Here is a 12,624-nt window from a genome sequence, read left to right on the forward strand (position 1 = left end):
GAGGGTCAGCTGCTCCTCGTGTTCGTGCGTGTGAAGGAGGAAGAAAAAAACTAAAGCGCAGCTTGTGTGTCAGCAGCTGCTGAGAAGATCTGTAATTACAAGACGCAAACTGAGAATCTACATTCATTTACTTTGGAGAAGGACAATAATTAAACTCAATTATAGATTTAATGATTGTTCATCAGGATAAACACTGAACACAACAAACATCCAAAGTTTCAGAAGCTGTGACGGATTGTTTATTAAATCAGTTTAATAATAAATATTTTCTTCCTCTTGAAGTTTAAAGTTTGTCGGGAAGAAACTAAAGATACCGTAAAACTAAAAAGCTTTTTCTACAGATTTCTACATGTCGAGACTGTAGAAACTTCCCAGAAGAAAAGAAAACATTCAGAATCTCACAAACATTTAATAACAATAACAAAAACATCCTGCGGCGGAGACGTACTGCGCGTCATGTGACTCGCTGCATATGTTTGGAAAACGAGGATAAATGGAGAACAATATCTTTGTTTTTAAATTATAATCTCACAGGTCTTCATGTCGTGCTCTTTGGCGGTGGTGACAAGTGGGAACTGCAGCCACGTGTGTTTTCTGAGTCCACGTTTAAGGTAGATAAGGGGTCTTCAACAGGGGGTCCGTGACTCGTAGCGGGTCCCCGATTACTGCAGGGGGGGTGGGCCAAATTATTATTTGATAATGTTATCGATTTTTTTTATTAAATAAGTATTAATGTATAAAATGTCTTAAATGTTTTAGTTTTTGTGTGAATTCACCAAAGGTGTTGCATATTGAAACAGTGGACTATAAATACATAAATATAGATTTATAACAGTCTCTTAGTAGCCGGTGGCTCCATTGAGTTGCACTGCACAATATTTACATTGAGATGTAGAGGAGTTGAAGTTTAAAGTAGCAGGAAATGGAAAATACTCAATTAAAGTATAGTATCTCAAAGTTACTTTCCCACCGCTGGAAGATCTAACTGCAGCGTAAAAAACAGGAGACGTGACGCAGTTAGTAAACTTTATAGAAAGGTTTCTGCTTAATATGAGTAGAGAACACACACACACACACACACACACACACACACACAACACACACACACACACACACACACAGTAATCTGACATCATATCAGCTTCACTTATAAAAACAGAGTCGATGTTTCTCAGGTGAACCCTAAAAAAGAACAGACTGTGTGTGTGTGTGTGTGTGTGTTTGCTAGCTGCCTGTTTTTGTTGCATTACAAGTGATTATATTCCCTCTGTTTGATAATAATGTTTTATAATACTGCAGTCACACCTTTTTCTTCTGTTGTTCATATGTTAGTCGCTGAAACCTGTTTCAAATGAGATGTTTGAATCTTAAACATCTGCAGGACATTTTAAGTTTACCTCTAATCTGCTGTCGAACCGTTTTTTCCGTCTCCTCTCAGGTCCAAGGAGATGATAAAGGACGCCATCTTGGACAACGACTTCATGAAAAACCTGGAGCTGTCTCAGATCCAGGAGATCGTGGACTGCATGTACCCCGTGGACTACGGGAAGGACGCCTGCATCATCAAGGAGGGCGACGTGGGCTCGCTGGTGTACGTCATGGAAGGTGTGTAATGCCTCTTCTGCCACCAGGGGGCGCTGTGCTAAAACAACAGCTGGAGTGTGCTGGAGGCAGCAGCGGTGCATTATGGTAGTTTGGTGTGGGTGGAGTAGCAGCGGTGCATTATGGGAGTTTGGTGTGATGGTGCAGCAGCGGTGCATCATGGGAGTTTGGTGTGGTGGAGTAGCAGCGGTGCATCATGGGAGTTTGGTGTGCATCATGGAGTTTGGTGTGGTGGTGCAGCAGCGGTGCATCATGGGAGTTTGGGTGTGGTGGAGTAGCAGCGGTGGCATTATTGGAGTTTGGTGTGATGGTGCAGCAGCGGTGCATCATGGGAGTTTGGTGTGGTGGAGCAGCAGCGGTGCATTATGGGAGTTTGGTGTGGTGGAGTAGCAGCGGTGCATCATGGGAGTTTGGTGTGGTGGAGCAGCAGCGGTGCATCATGGAGTTTGGTGTGGCGGAGCAGCAGCGGTGCATCATGGGAGTTTGGTGTGGTGGGGCAGCAGCGGTGCATCAATGGGAGTTTGGTGTGGTGGAGTAGCAGCGGTGCATCATGGGAGTTTGGTGTGATGGTGCAGCAGCGGTGCATCATGGGAGTTTGGTGTGGTGGAGTAGCAGCGGTGCATCATGGGAGTTTGGTGTGGTGGAGCAGCAGCGGTGCATCATGGGAGTTTGGTGTGGGTGGAGCAGCAGCGGTGCATCATGGGAGTTTGGTGTGGTGGAGCAGCAGCGGTGCATCATGGGAGTTTGGTGTGGTGGAGCAGCAGCGGTGCATCATGGGAGTTTGGGTGTGGTGGAGTAGCAGCGGTGCATCATGGGAGTTTGGTGTGGTGGAGCAGCAGCGGTGCATCATGGGAGTTTGGTGTGGTGGAGCAGCAGCGGTGCATCTGGGAGTTCTTCTTCTTCTTATATGAAACAAAAAAAAAGGGAAATATAAAGAGAAATAAATACAAGAATTAATAAGTAAATAAAAAAAGTTAATTAAGTATAGAGGAACATTTTTTTATATATTATTTTATAAAAAAGTAAATTAATAAAATTTGGAAATATAAAGCAATATAAATAATAATAAACGTGGGGATATGAAAGAAAAAAATAAATAAAAGCATTTTCCTTAATGTTCACATTTCGGTTCTTTTATCTTCTTATTCTTGTACATGGTGTATTTTTATGGCCCTCCTATGACATGGTTAAAAACAAACGGTCCAACACATTATATCTTCGCACTGTTTGGACTCGATGATGAGGAGAGTTGGTCTCAGTGGTGAAGATTTATTCCACTTATTTAAATTGAAACAAGGTTCAAATCTAACTCATGATTTCTCTGTAATATGTTTTGTGAAAAAGGAGAAAAGGTTCAGCTGAAACCTTCCTGTTTCCTTTTGTTCGTTATGTTCACAGTACGATGTTGAGGTGTTGCAGGTGAACGTGCTGCAGAGGCTTCGTGACATTTCCCCTGAAACAGAAAAGTTCCTGCTCAGCTCGACCTTTAGCAGCTGATCCGGGAACGTGTTGCGTAACCTGTGAGAAGATCATAATAATACATGCATTATGTAACAAACTAAAGCTAGTAAAGTATTACACATTACAAAAATGTAGGAGCTGCACATTTCTTCACAAAAATAAAACATGCATTATGTAATAAGCAACTTAAATAGCTGCCTTCATGTTTGCCAATAAATAATAATCTACTGAACTAATTTAAAATCTTTTAAAATTAAGTTTGAGTCACGATTATTTATGCTTGAATGCATTAAAGTTATGATTAATATGAAATAAAGACATTTTGGTTAAAAAAATGAATAGATAAATAAATGAATAAATAGATAGATATATACATAAATGATTGAATTAATAAATGAATTCCCCAAAGGGACAAGAGTCTCGTAATAACCACTGCAATATTGTAACAATGCAGAGCAATGTATTAATATGGCTGTTCATTACATAATGTGGTGTTATAAATAACGATGCAGGGGCACCACCTTTATTGTGAAATACATCTTGATACATTTTGTCTAAAAAGGATTTTTTGCGTCTTTATTTTGTCCACACACACGTCGCCCGAGGCGGCGCTCGGGACCGCTGACCCCGATGCTTCTGCGCTGAGTCTTTCCTCTCGGGTCTGTATTTAGAGCTGCGTCTGAGGTTCGTGTGTTACATAAGCAGCCTGCACAGTAACGTGATCCTCCCGCTGGTGTCAGACGACGCTTTGAGTTTTATGTAAAAGGTTCTTAAAAGTGTTTTCATCAGTTAAAAAGTCTCTAAGAGCTGCAAAAAAAAATCATTATTTATTTATTAGTTTATTTGACAATTTTTAAATAATTAATTTATTGGTTCGAGTCATTTTTTCATGAAAAAGAGAAAATCTAAATTCTTTGATTCCAGCTTCTTAAATGTGAATATTTTCTTCTTTATTCTTCTATGACAGTCAAATTAATATCTTTGAGACATTTGAGGACTTTGGGAAACACTGATCCACATTTTCTGGCAGATTAATCGAGGATTGAAATAATAACCGGCCCCCCCTGTGCACCTTCAGGACCTTGTGACCCCAAACAATCGGACTGTCAGGTTGTATTTTCGGGACAAAACTTGAATGTTTCTGGAGACAATCCTCCAGATGGCCGATTCCTCCGTGTCGGTGGGGTGGCAGCGATCGGTGTGAACCAACTGATGACATTAATATCTAAATAAAAAGCTGCTGCGCTAATCAACACTCACGCTGAGTTCAAGAGCGAGTCCTCACAATCAGACAAATGTATGTCGGTCAGATTTTATACAAAAGGGATGTAAGCTAATTAACAACTCGATGTTAAAGTGACTGGTTTTAGAGTGGATTCTGGTGTGGTGTGTGTGTGTGTGTGTGTGTGTGTGTGTGTTGTGTGTGTGTAGTGTGTGTGTGTGTGTGTGTGTGTTGTGGTCCTCACATTAATACATTAAAGGGATAACTAACAAGCTCTCGACTCAGTGTAAGTACAAGTACCTGTACGTCCGTGTAGTAGTTGAGTGAATGTCCTTCGTACCCGCGCAGCGACATCACAAATCATAAATATTTGTTCTGCATTTGAAACACGTTCGTATGAGTTTGATTTGTGAACAGTAAACACGTGTTAATGTCCCATAAATGTCCAAATGTGATATTAAAGTTTGTGATTAGAGGCTTCCTCCTCAACAAACAGCCGGCAGGTGACAACAGCGACGGTTAAAAATAACACGCAGACGTTTTTATAAGGATTTATGGCAGAAAAAAGAATCTGTTTTTGGACCCGAAATGAAAATAAAAAAAGTAAACAGTCAGAAGAAAACAAAAAAGCAGATTCATGCTGCGATTACTGGATCATAATCCTGTGTGTGTGTGTGTGTGTGTTGGGGGGGGGGGCGCAGATGGCTGCGTGAATATAACGACTTCTATCACAGGAAGAGGAAGTGATCCCTAAAAAACAGACCACGATAAAGATTTGATAGTGTGTGTGTGTGTGTGTGTGTGTTGTGTGTGTGTGTGTGGTGTGTGTGTGTGTGTGTTATAAATATGGCCCCTAACCTGATTGTGTGTTTGGAGGAAGAAACAGATGCAGCAGTTTTGTCTCATTATGTAAGAGACCAGAGCACACACACACACACACACACACACACACACACACACACACACACACACACACCTGGGCTCTCTGGTCTGGCTGCGGTTGGCATGGCAACTTATTCGACGACCATATTTTGGGATTTTAAATGTTTTAAAAATGTTAATCAGTTCATAAAGAAAGAAATTAAAATATGTTTTAATTTATAATAATTTTATCTCAGTCGTGTGTCAACGTTTCTCGTTTGTTTTTATCTTTTCTTTTTTTGTCAAATGTTGCGCACAAGCTTCAGTCTCAATCATAATATCATAATAACTTAAACGTGCTGTGTCAGATATAATAATTATTTGATTTCCTAAAAGTCTTCTGCGAGTTAGTTTCCGGACATTTGGAGCTTAGAAACTGAACGCTGCTTCTCCGTGTCCGGATGGCTCATGATGTCGCAGAACGTGCGAACAAACCGGCGCTTTATGACCCAGCAGCCGTATTTTAGTCTCTGACAGACGCGGAGCAACGTGACCACTTAGCATAGAGGCTAAAATAGCTAACGTACATTTACACCGCTACGATGCCTGGTGCTAGCTAGCTTGTGTCCGTGACGTATATGTTGCGAGACGAGAGACACGCAAAACTAATGTCACTACGACAAACTTTCACTTTCAAAATGACAAACATCATACGTGTGATTCATCAAGACGGGAACTAATTATTATTTGTCTCTCGACGCTAACGATCGTACATATCATTCAAAGGAAATGAAGTCCCAACGGGGAACACAGGAAGGGGGGGGGTTTCCTCTCTATTGGTAGGAAGGAAGGAAGGAAGGAAAGAGCGGAAGGAAGGAGAGGACAAAGAGACATAAGAGCAGGAAAGAGGAGTAAAAGGTCTTAGGTTACGAAGAGAATTTGGATTATTTGCAAAAAAATGTTAAAATGACAAGTTTGTAATGGAGTCTGGTGTGGACAGGTTGAGTGTGTGTGTTTATTAACATATTAAGCACTTAAACCTCCAGTTTGAGAGATAATTTTAATATTCTTTCATTTCCGAAGATACTGCTGCAGACACACACACACACGCCGATTGTATCTTACGTGTGTGTGTGTCCGCCCACACATGTTCGCCCACACTAACATTTATGTACAACATCGACTGTTCCTGTTTGTCTGCAGCTCAATATGTTAAAACGTGTTTACAGTCGACCTGCAGAGTTTTGTGCAAATGAAGATTAAAACAATGTCTGTAAATTGGATGATGCGACAAAACTCGTTTCGAGTCCGAGACGTTGTGTCTTTGAAGTCGCTCTGTGGTTTAGCGCCTCTTTAGTCTCGTAGTTTTTAGTCATCTACTTCTAAACTCACGCAGTCATCCTCCCCACACTTGGAAACACACTTTGTTTGAACCCAGTGCGACCGGAAACAAACGTCACAGGAACAGTGACAGTATCACGTGACTGAAGCTGGTGAAACATCTGGTCCTGCAGGACGGAGTCATTCAACAATAACACGTGTGGTGTGTGTGTGTGTTTGTGTGTGTGTGTGTAATCCGTCATATCATGCTGCACCAGATGTTTTACTTTATTTACATAAATCTGAACATCTGATGATCAGCAGAGCTTCACGCTGCTGCCAGGACATGTTGGGCTTTTATTGTGAAAGGTAAGAACAGAGAGAGTAATGCGTGCTGCAGAGACGAGTCCTCAAACCTGACGAGTCGGCATGTCTGCACTTCCTGTATTTCAACATGTTTTCATGTGTTTTTGGTTCGAAGCCTGAAATAAAGTCTCATAAAGATTTTAAGGTTTTGTTCTACAATATAAAACACGTCAGTAAATATCGCTTGAAGCTTCTGTGTCTTGAAAACATTTGTCGCTAACAAGCTTCTCAATATAAAAACCTTTTTACTTTTATTACCGTCAGTGTAATTAGTAATGTTACTAATGTCCCCGAGTCCTGCTCGACTGAGGACAAGCTGAAGAAAGTGTATCCAGCTTGTATTCGGAGAGCCTGTATTTGGAGAGCTTGTATTTGGAGAGCTTGTATTTGGAGAGCCTGTATTTGGAGAGCTTGTATTTGGAGAGCTTGTATTTGGAGAGCCTGTATTTGGAGAGCCTGTATTTGGAGAGCTTGTATTTGGAGAGCTTGTATTTGGAGAGCCTGTATTTGGAGAGCCTGTATTTGGAGAGCTTGTATTTGGAGAGCTTGTATTTGGAGAGCCTGTATTTGGAGAGCCTGTATTTGGAGAGCTTGTATTTGGAGAGCTTGTATTTGGAGAGCCTGTATTTGGAGAGCTTGTATTTGGAGAGCTTGTATTTGGAGAGCCTGTATTTGGAGAGCCTGTATTTGGAGAGCTTGTATTTGGAGAGCCTGTATTTGGAGAGCTTGTATTTGGAGAGCTTGTATTTGGAGAGCCTGTATTTGGAGAGCTTGTATTTGGAGAGCTTGTATTTGGAGAGCCTGTATTTGGAGAGCCTGTATTTGGAGAGCTTGTATTTGGAGAGCTTGTATTTGGAGAGCTTGTATTTGGAGAGCCTGTATTTGGAGAGCTTGTATTTGGAGAGCTTGTATTTGGAGAGCCTGTATTTGGAGAGCTTGTATTTGGAGAGCTTGTATTTGGAGAGCTTGTACCGCTGCAGCTCGGATATTTTAAACTTCAACGTCTGTAAAATCATTAAAAAACAATCTGATGCTTTTGAATCATCGAGTATTTATAGCAAATAATGAGCTTTTATAAAATAAATAACTTCGGAACGTGAGACTGTGTTTCTGCTCCAGACTAATGAAAGCAGACAATCTTTGATATACAAAACACACACACACACACGACAGGTGGCCCGTGAGTGTGTGTGTGTGTGTGTCTGTTTAATCCAACACAAAATAACTGAAAGCACATCTGAGAGATTTATTTTGTGTCCAATGTGTTGCAGCAGCAGAACAAAACACATTTGTTCCTATTACACACACACACACACACACACACACACACGCTGATTAATCAGATTTGTGAACAGAAACAGACGTGGAGCAGCAGGATCTTTTCCTGCTGATGATTTAATAATTCTTCACCACAAATTACATTTATAAACAGTTCATTTGAATGATGATGATGAAATATTTATTCTCAAGTGTTCACTGTCATAAAAATAAAAATAAAAAACAATAATATAATAATAATATGTTTTTGTCCAACGTCTACCGCTTACCCGAGGTCGGGTCGCGGGGGCAGCAGCTCCAGTAAGGAACCCCAAACTTCCCTTCTCCGGGCCACATCCCCTTCCAACTGGGGGATCCTGAGGCGTTCCCAGTGAGGAGATATAATCTCTCCACCGAGTCCTGGGTCTTCCCCGGGGTCTCCTCCCAGCTGGACGTGCCTGGAACACCTCCCTAGGGAGGCGCCCAGGTGGCTCCTTACTAGATGAACCACCTCAACTGGCTCCTTTCAACGTAAAGGAGCTGCGGCTCTACTCCGAGTCTCTCCTGATGGCTGAGGTTCTCACCCTATCTCTAAGGGAGACGCCAGCCGTCTGAGAAAACCCATTTCGGCCGCTTGTACCCGTGATCTCGTTCTTTCGGTCATGACCCAGCCTTCATGACCATAGGTGAGGGTAGGAACGAAGATCGACCGGTAGATTGAGAGCTTTGCCTTCTGGCTCAGCTCTCTTTTCGTCACAACGGTGCGGTAAAGTGACTGTAATACCGCCCCCGCTGCTCCGATTTTCTGGCCAATCTCTCGCTCCATCGTCCCCTCACTCGCGAACAAGACCCCGAGGTACTTGAACTCCTTCACTTGGGGTAAGGGCTCATTCCCTACCCGGAGTAGGCAATCCACCGGTTTCCTGCTGAGAGCCATGGCCTCAGATTTTGAGGTGCTGATCCTCATCCCAACCGCTGCACACTCAGCTGCGAACCGATCCAGTGACTGTTGAAGGTCACAGACCGATGATGCCATAAGGACCACATCATCTGCAAAGAACAGCGATGAGGTCCTCAGGTCACCGAACTGCAACCCCTCTCCTCCACGACTACGCCTCGATATCCTGTCCATGAACATCACAAACAGGATTGGTGATAAAGCGCAGCCCTGGCGGAGGCCAACATTCACTGGGAACGAGTCCGACTTACTGCAGAGTATCTGGACACAATTCTCGCTTTGGGCGTACAGGGATTGGATGGCTTTCAGAAGTGACCCCCTCACCCCATACTCCCGCAGCACCTCCCACAGTATCACCCAGGGGACCCGGTCATACGCCTTCTCCAGATCCACAAAACACATGTAGACCGGATGGGCGTACTCCCAGGCCCCCTCCAGGATCCTTGCGAGAGTAAAGAGTTGGTCTGTTGTTCCACGACCAGGACGGAATCCGCATTGTTCCTCTTCAATCAGAGGTTCAACTACTGGCCGAACCCTCCTTTCCAGTACCTTGGAGTAGACTTTACCAGGGAGGCTGAGAAGTGTGATGCCCCTGTAGTTGGCACACACTCTCTGGTCCCCCTTTTTAAATTGGGGAACCACCACCCCGGTCTGCCAACCCCTAGGCACTGTCCCAGACTTCCACGCAATGTTGACGAGGCGTGTCAACCAAGACAGCCCCTCAACACCCAAAGCCTTCAACATTTCTGGACGGATCTCATCAACCCCTGCGGCTTTGCCACTGTGGAGTTGTTTGACTACCTCAGTGACTTCCAACAGGGAAATTGACGATGATCCCCCATCAGCTTCCAGCTCTGCCTCAACCATAGAGGGCGTGTTAGTCGGATTCAGGAGTTCCTCAAAGTGCTCCTTCCACCGGCCGATAACCTTCTTAGTTAAAGTCAGCAGGGTCCCACCCTTGCTGTACACAGCTTGGATGGTTCCTCGCTTCCCCCTCCTGAGATGCCGAATGGTTTTCTAGAAGCACCTTGGTGCCGACCGAAAGTCCTTCTCCATAGCTTCTTCAAACTTCTCCCACACCCGCTGCTTTGCCTCTGACACGGCAGAGGCTGCCGCCCTTCTAGTCCTTCGGTACCCTGCAACTGTTTCCGGAGTCCTCCCGGATAACATAACCCAGAAGGACTCATTCTTGTATTATTGTTAATATATCATGATAATATTAATAATACTAACAATAATAATATAATAATGATAATAATATGTATTATTATCATTGTTAATAATAATGATAATAATGATAATAATGATAATAATGATAATAATAATAATAATAATATAATAATATAATAATAATAATAATATTAATAATGATAATAATAATTAATGATAATCATAATATTAATAATAATGATAAAATATTATTAATAATAATGCTGTTGGTGCATTAGAAAATCAAAGGAATCATCTTTTCTTTAGTCTTTGTTCTGTTACTATCTTTTTCTTTTTTAAATTTACTACATGTTTCACATCTATTAACATGTTGTCTTAAATATCTTATCATATCTTATGTCACATTTAAAAAATAAATAATAATTACTTGTTGATTTCCTGTTTGAACCCTCCAAAATAAAAGTTGTGTCTCTGCAGAGGGGAAGGTGGAGGTGACTAAAGAAGGGATGAAGCTGTGCACGATGGGGCCGGGGAAAGTGTTTGGAGAGCTCGCCATCCTGTACAACTGCACGCGGACGGCCACCGTCATGAGTGAGTACTGAGATTATTACTAGTTATTATTTGTACTTATTAATAGTTACTTTGAAATATTTCTGGCCCCAGAAGAAGATTGAAACGTCCACATCATACAGTGCCTAAACAATTTATTCAATAATGTCCAACATTTAAAATATTTTGTCAGCCAGTCCGAATTCTTTTCAAAATAAATGCGTTTTATGAAGATAATAAAACATTTTCTTAATTTTTGTGCGTCATTTAACATTGAAAATAGGAATATTAAATATTAATATTTGATTTATCAAACTTCAGCTAAAAATGTTTTATTGAACTTTTTATAATATAATTATTTCAATAACTTTGATTCAAAACTGATTTTTTTTTATTAACATTAAGAAAAAACCTGCAGTTCTTCAAAATAGCAGATATATATATCCGCAGTGTTGCATGATGGGAGAATACTGTGTTCATTCCCTCATCACTGAAGCTGTGAACGAGTAAAGTTTATATGTTCATCTGATATTCTAAAGAACACTTTCCTCCATTATTGTTCCTGAAGTTTGATGAAGTTCAATTAGTCTTAGACACAAACACAGACGAGCAGCTGGAAGTTTTTCCTCTGCTCAGAATCCCTCCAGTGTGTGTAAGTGTGTGTGTGTGTGTGTGAGTGTGTGAGTGTGTGTGTGTGTGTGTGTGTGTGTGTGTGAGTGTGTGTGTGTGGGTGTCTGTGTGTGTGTGTGAGTGTGTGTGAGTGTGTGTGTGGTGTGTGTGTGTGTGTGTGTTGTGTGTGTGTGTGGGTGTCTGTGTGTGTGTGTGTGTGTGTGTGTGAGTGTGTGTGTGGACCTCCAACTTTTTTGTCAGAGCTTCCTGGTCGAGTGCCTTGATAAGCAGCGGTTGCCAGGCAACACCATCCGGTCCAGCCAATGAGCTGCCAGAGTTTTGGCAACGGTGTCTCTTGGCAACAGCGTTGCGTTCGAGGGGGATTCGTTTTTGTGTTTTTTCCGCTCGTTATCTTCACATTAACACAAACTGCAGTTTCTGCTTTGATTCTCTTTAACACAGCGATCAGCTTTATATGAATTATTAAAACCACTTTATACACAAACACAAACGTTTCACGTAAAACATCAGAAGCACAGAGACAAAGTGCAACAGAAACATGTTATAAAAGCAAATACAATTAAAACATTAAAGAGACATCTGAAATAGAAGGAAACGGATATAAAATGTTTGATTTAATAAAAAGCAGAAACGTCTTCATCGTTGGGTTTGTGCTCATAATGTGTCGAGGTGTAAGAAGGGACAGGAACATGAATATTAATAAATCAGTAAAGTTCAGTCACACAAATAAAGATCACTTGTTATCCTCACATTTACTTTTATTTAGTACAATTCATCTGTAAATCACTTTATGTCTCCCGGGTTTTAATAAAGAATAAAGCCAGATTAGCTCACTGTACACATTATGATGATATGAAATTATAATAGTACAAAAATAACTTTAAGCTTTACAGTATGCTGCCTCCTCAATGATTCAAATCAGTCTTTACAGAAACATTAAACTCTCCGCGATGTTACGTCGACGAGAATTCAAGTGAAACGTTGCAGCTGAAAGATCTTAAACGAGTTTAAAGAGGTTCAACAGCTGCACTTTAAAAACCCAGCAGGAACATGAATTATTAATACATTATGAATAAATAACGACTGTTGTCTCTGAATGTAGCTGAACATTAATCACAGAATGTCAGAAAGAAAAATAAAGTTTATCGTCATTTACATGAAACTCTCAGCGATGTTTCGTCGACCTGATGGAACATTCCCGTTTGGTTTAAACCAGACGATTATTAAT

The 12,624-nt window shown here is 41.4% G+C and overlaps 1 protein-coding gene across 1 annotated transcript in view; it reads left to right on the forward strand.

The window, feature by feature from the left end:
* Nucleotides 1-10,819, forward strand: part of LOC115024918 (cGMP-dependent protein kinase 1-like) — a 15,985-nt gene extending 5,166 nt beyond the window's left edge. The window contains exons 3-4 of the mRNA XM_029456783.1: nt 1,439-1,605; nt 10,695-10,819. Coding sequence (XP_029312643.1) covers nt 1,439-1,605; nt 10,695-10,819 — 292 coding nt within the window. The remainder of the gene's footprint in view (nt 1-1,438; nt 1,606-10,694) is intronic.
* Nucleotides 10,820-12,624: the final 1,805 nt, after the last annotated feature.

The sequence above is a fragment of the Cottoperca gobio genome, chromosome 19 (assembly GCF_900634415.1).
Source record: "Cottoperca gobio chromosome 19, fCotGob3.1, whole genome shotgun sequence".
Classification (NCBI taxonomy): domain Eukaryota; kingdom Metazoa; phylum Chordata; class Actinopteri; order Perciformes; family Bovichtidae; genus Cottoperca; species Cottoperca gobio.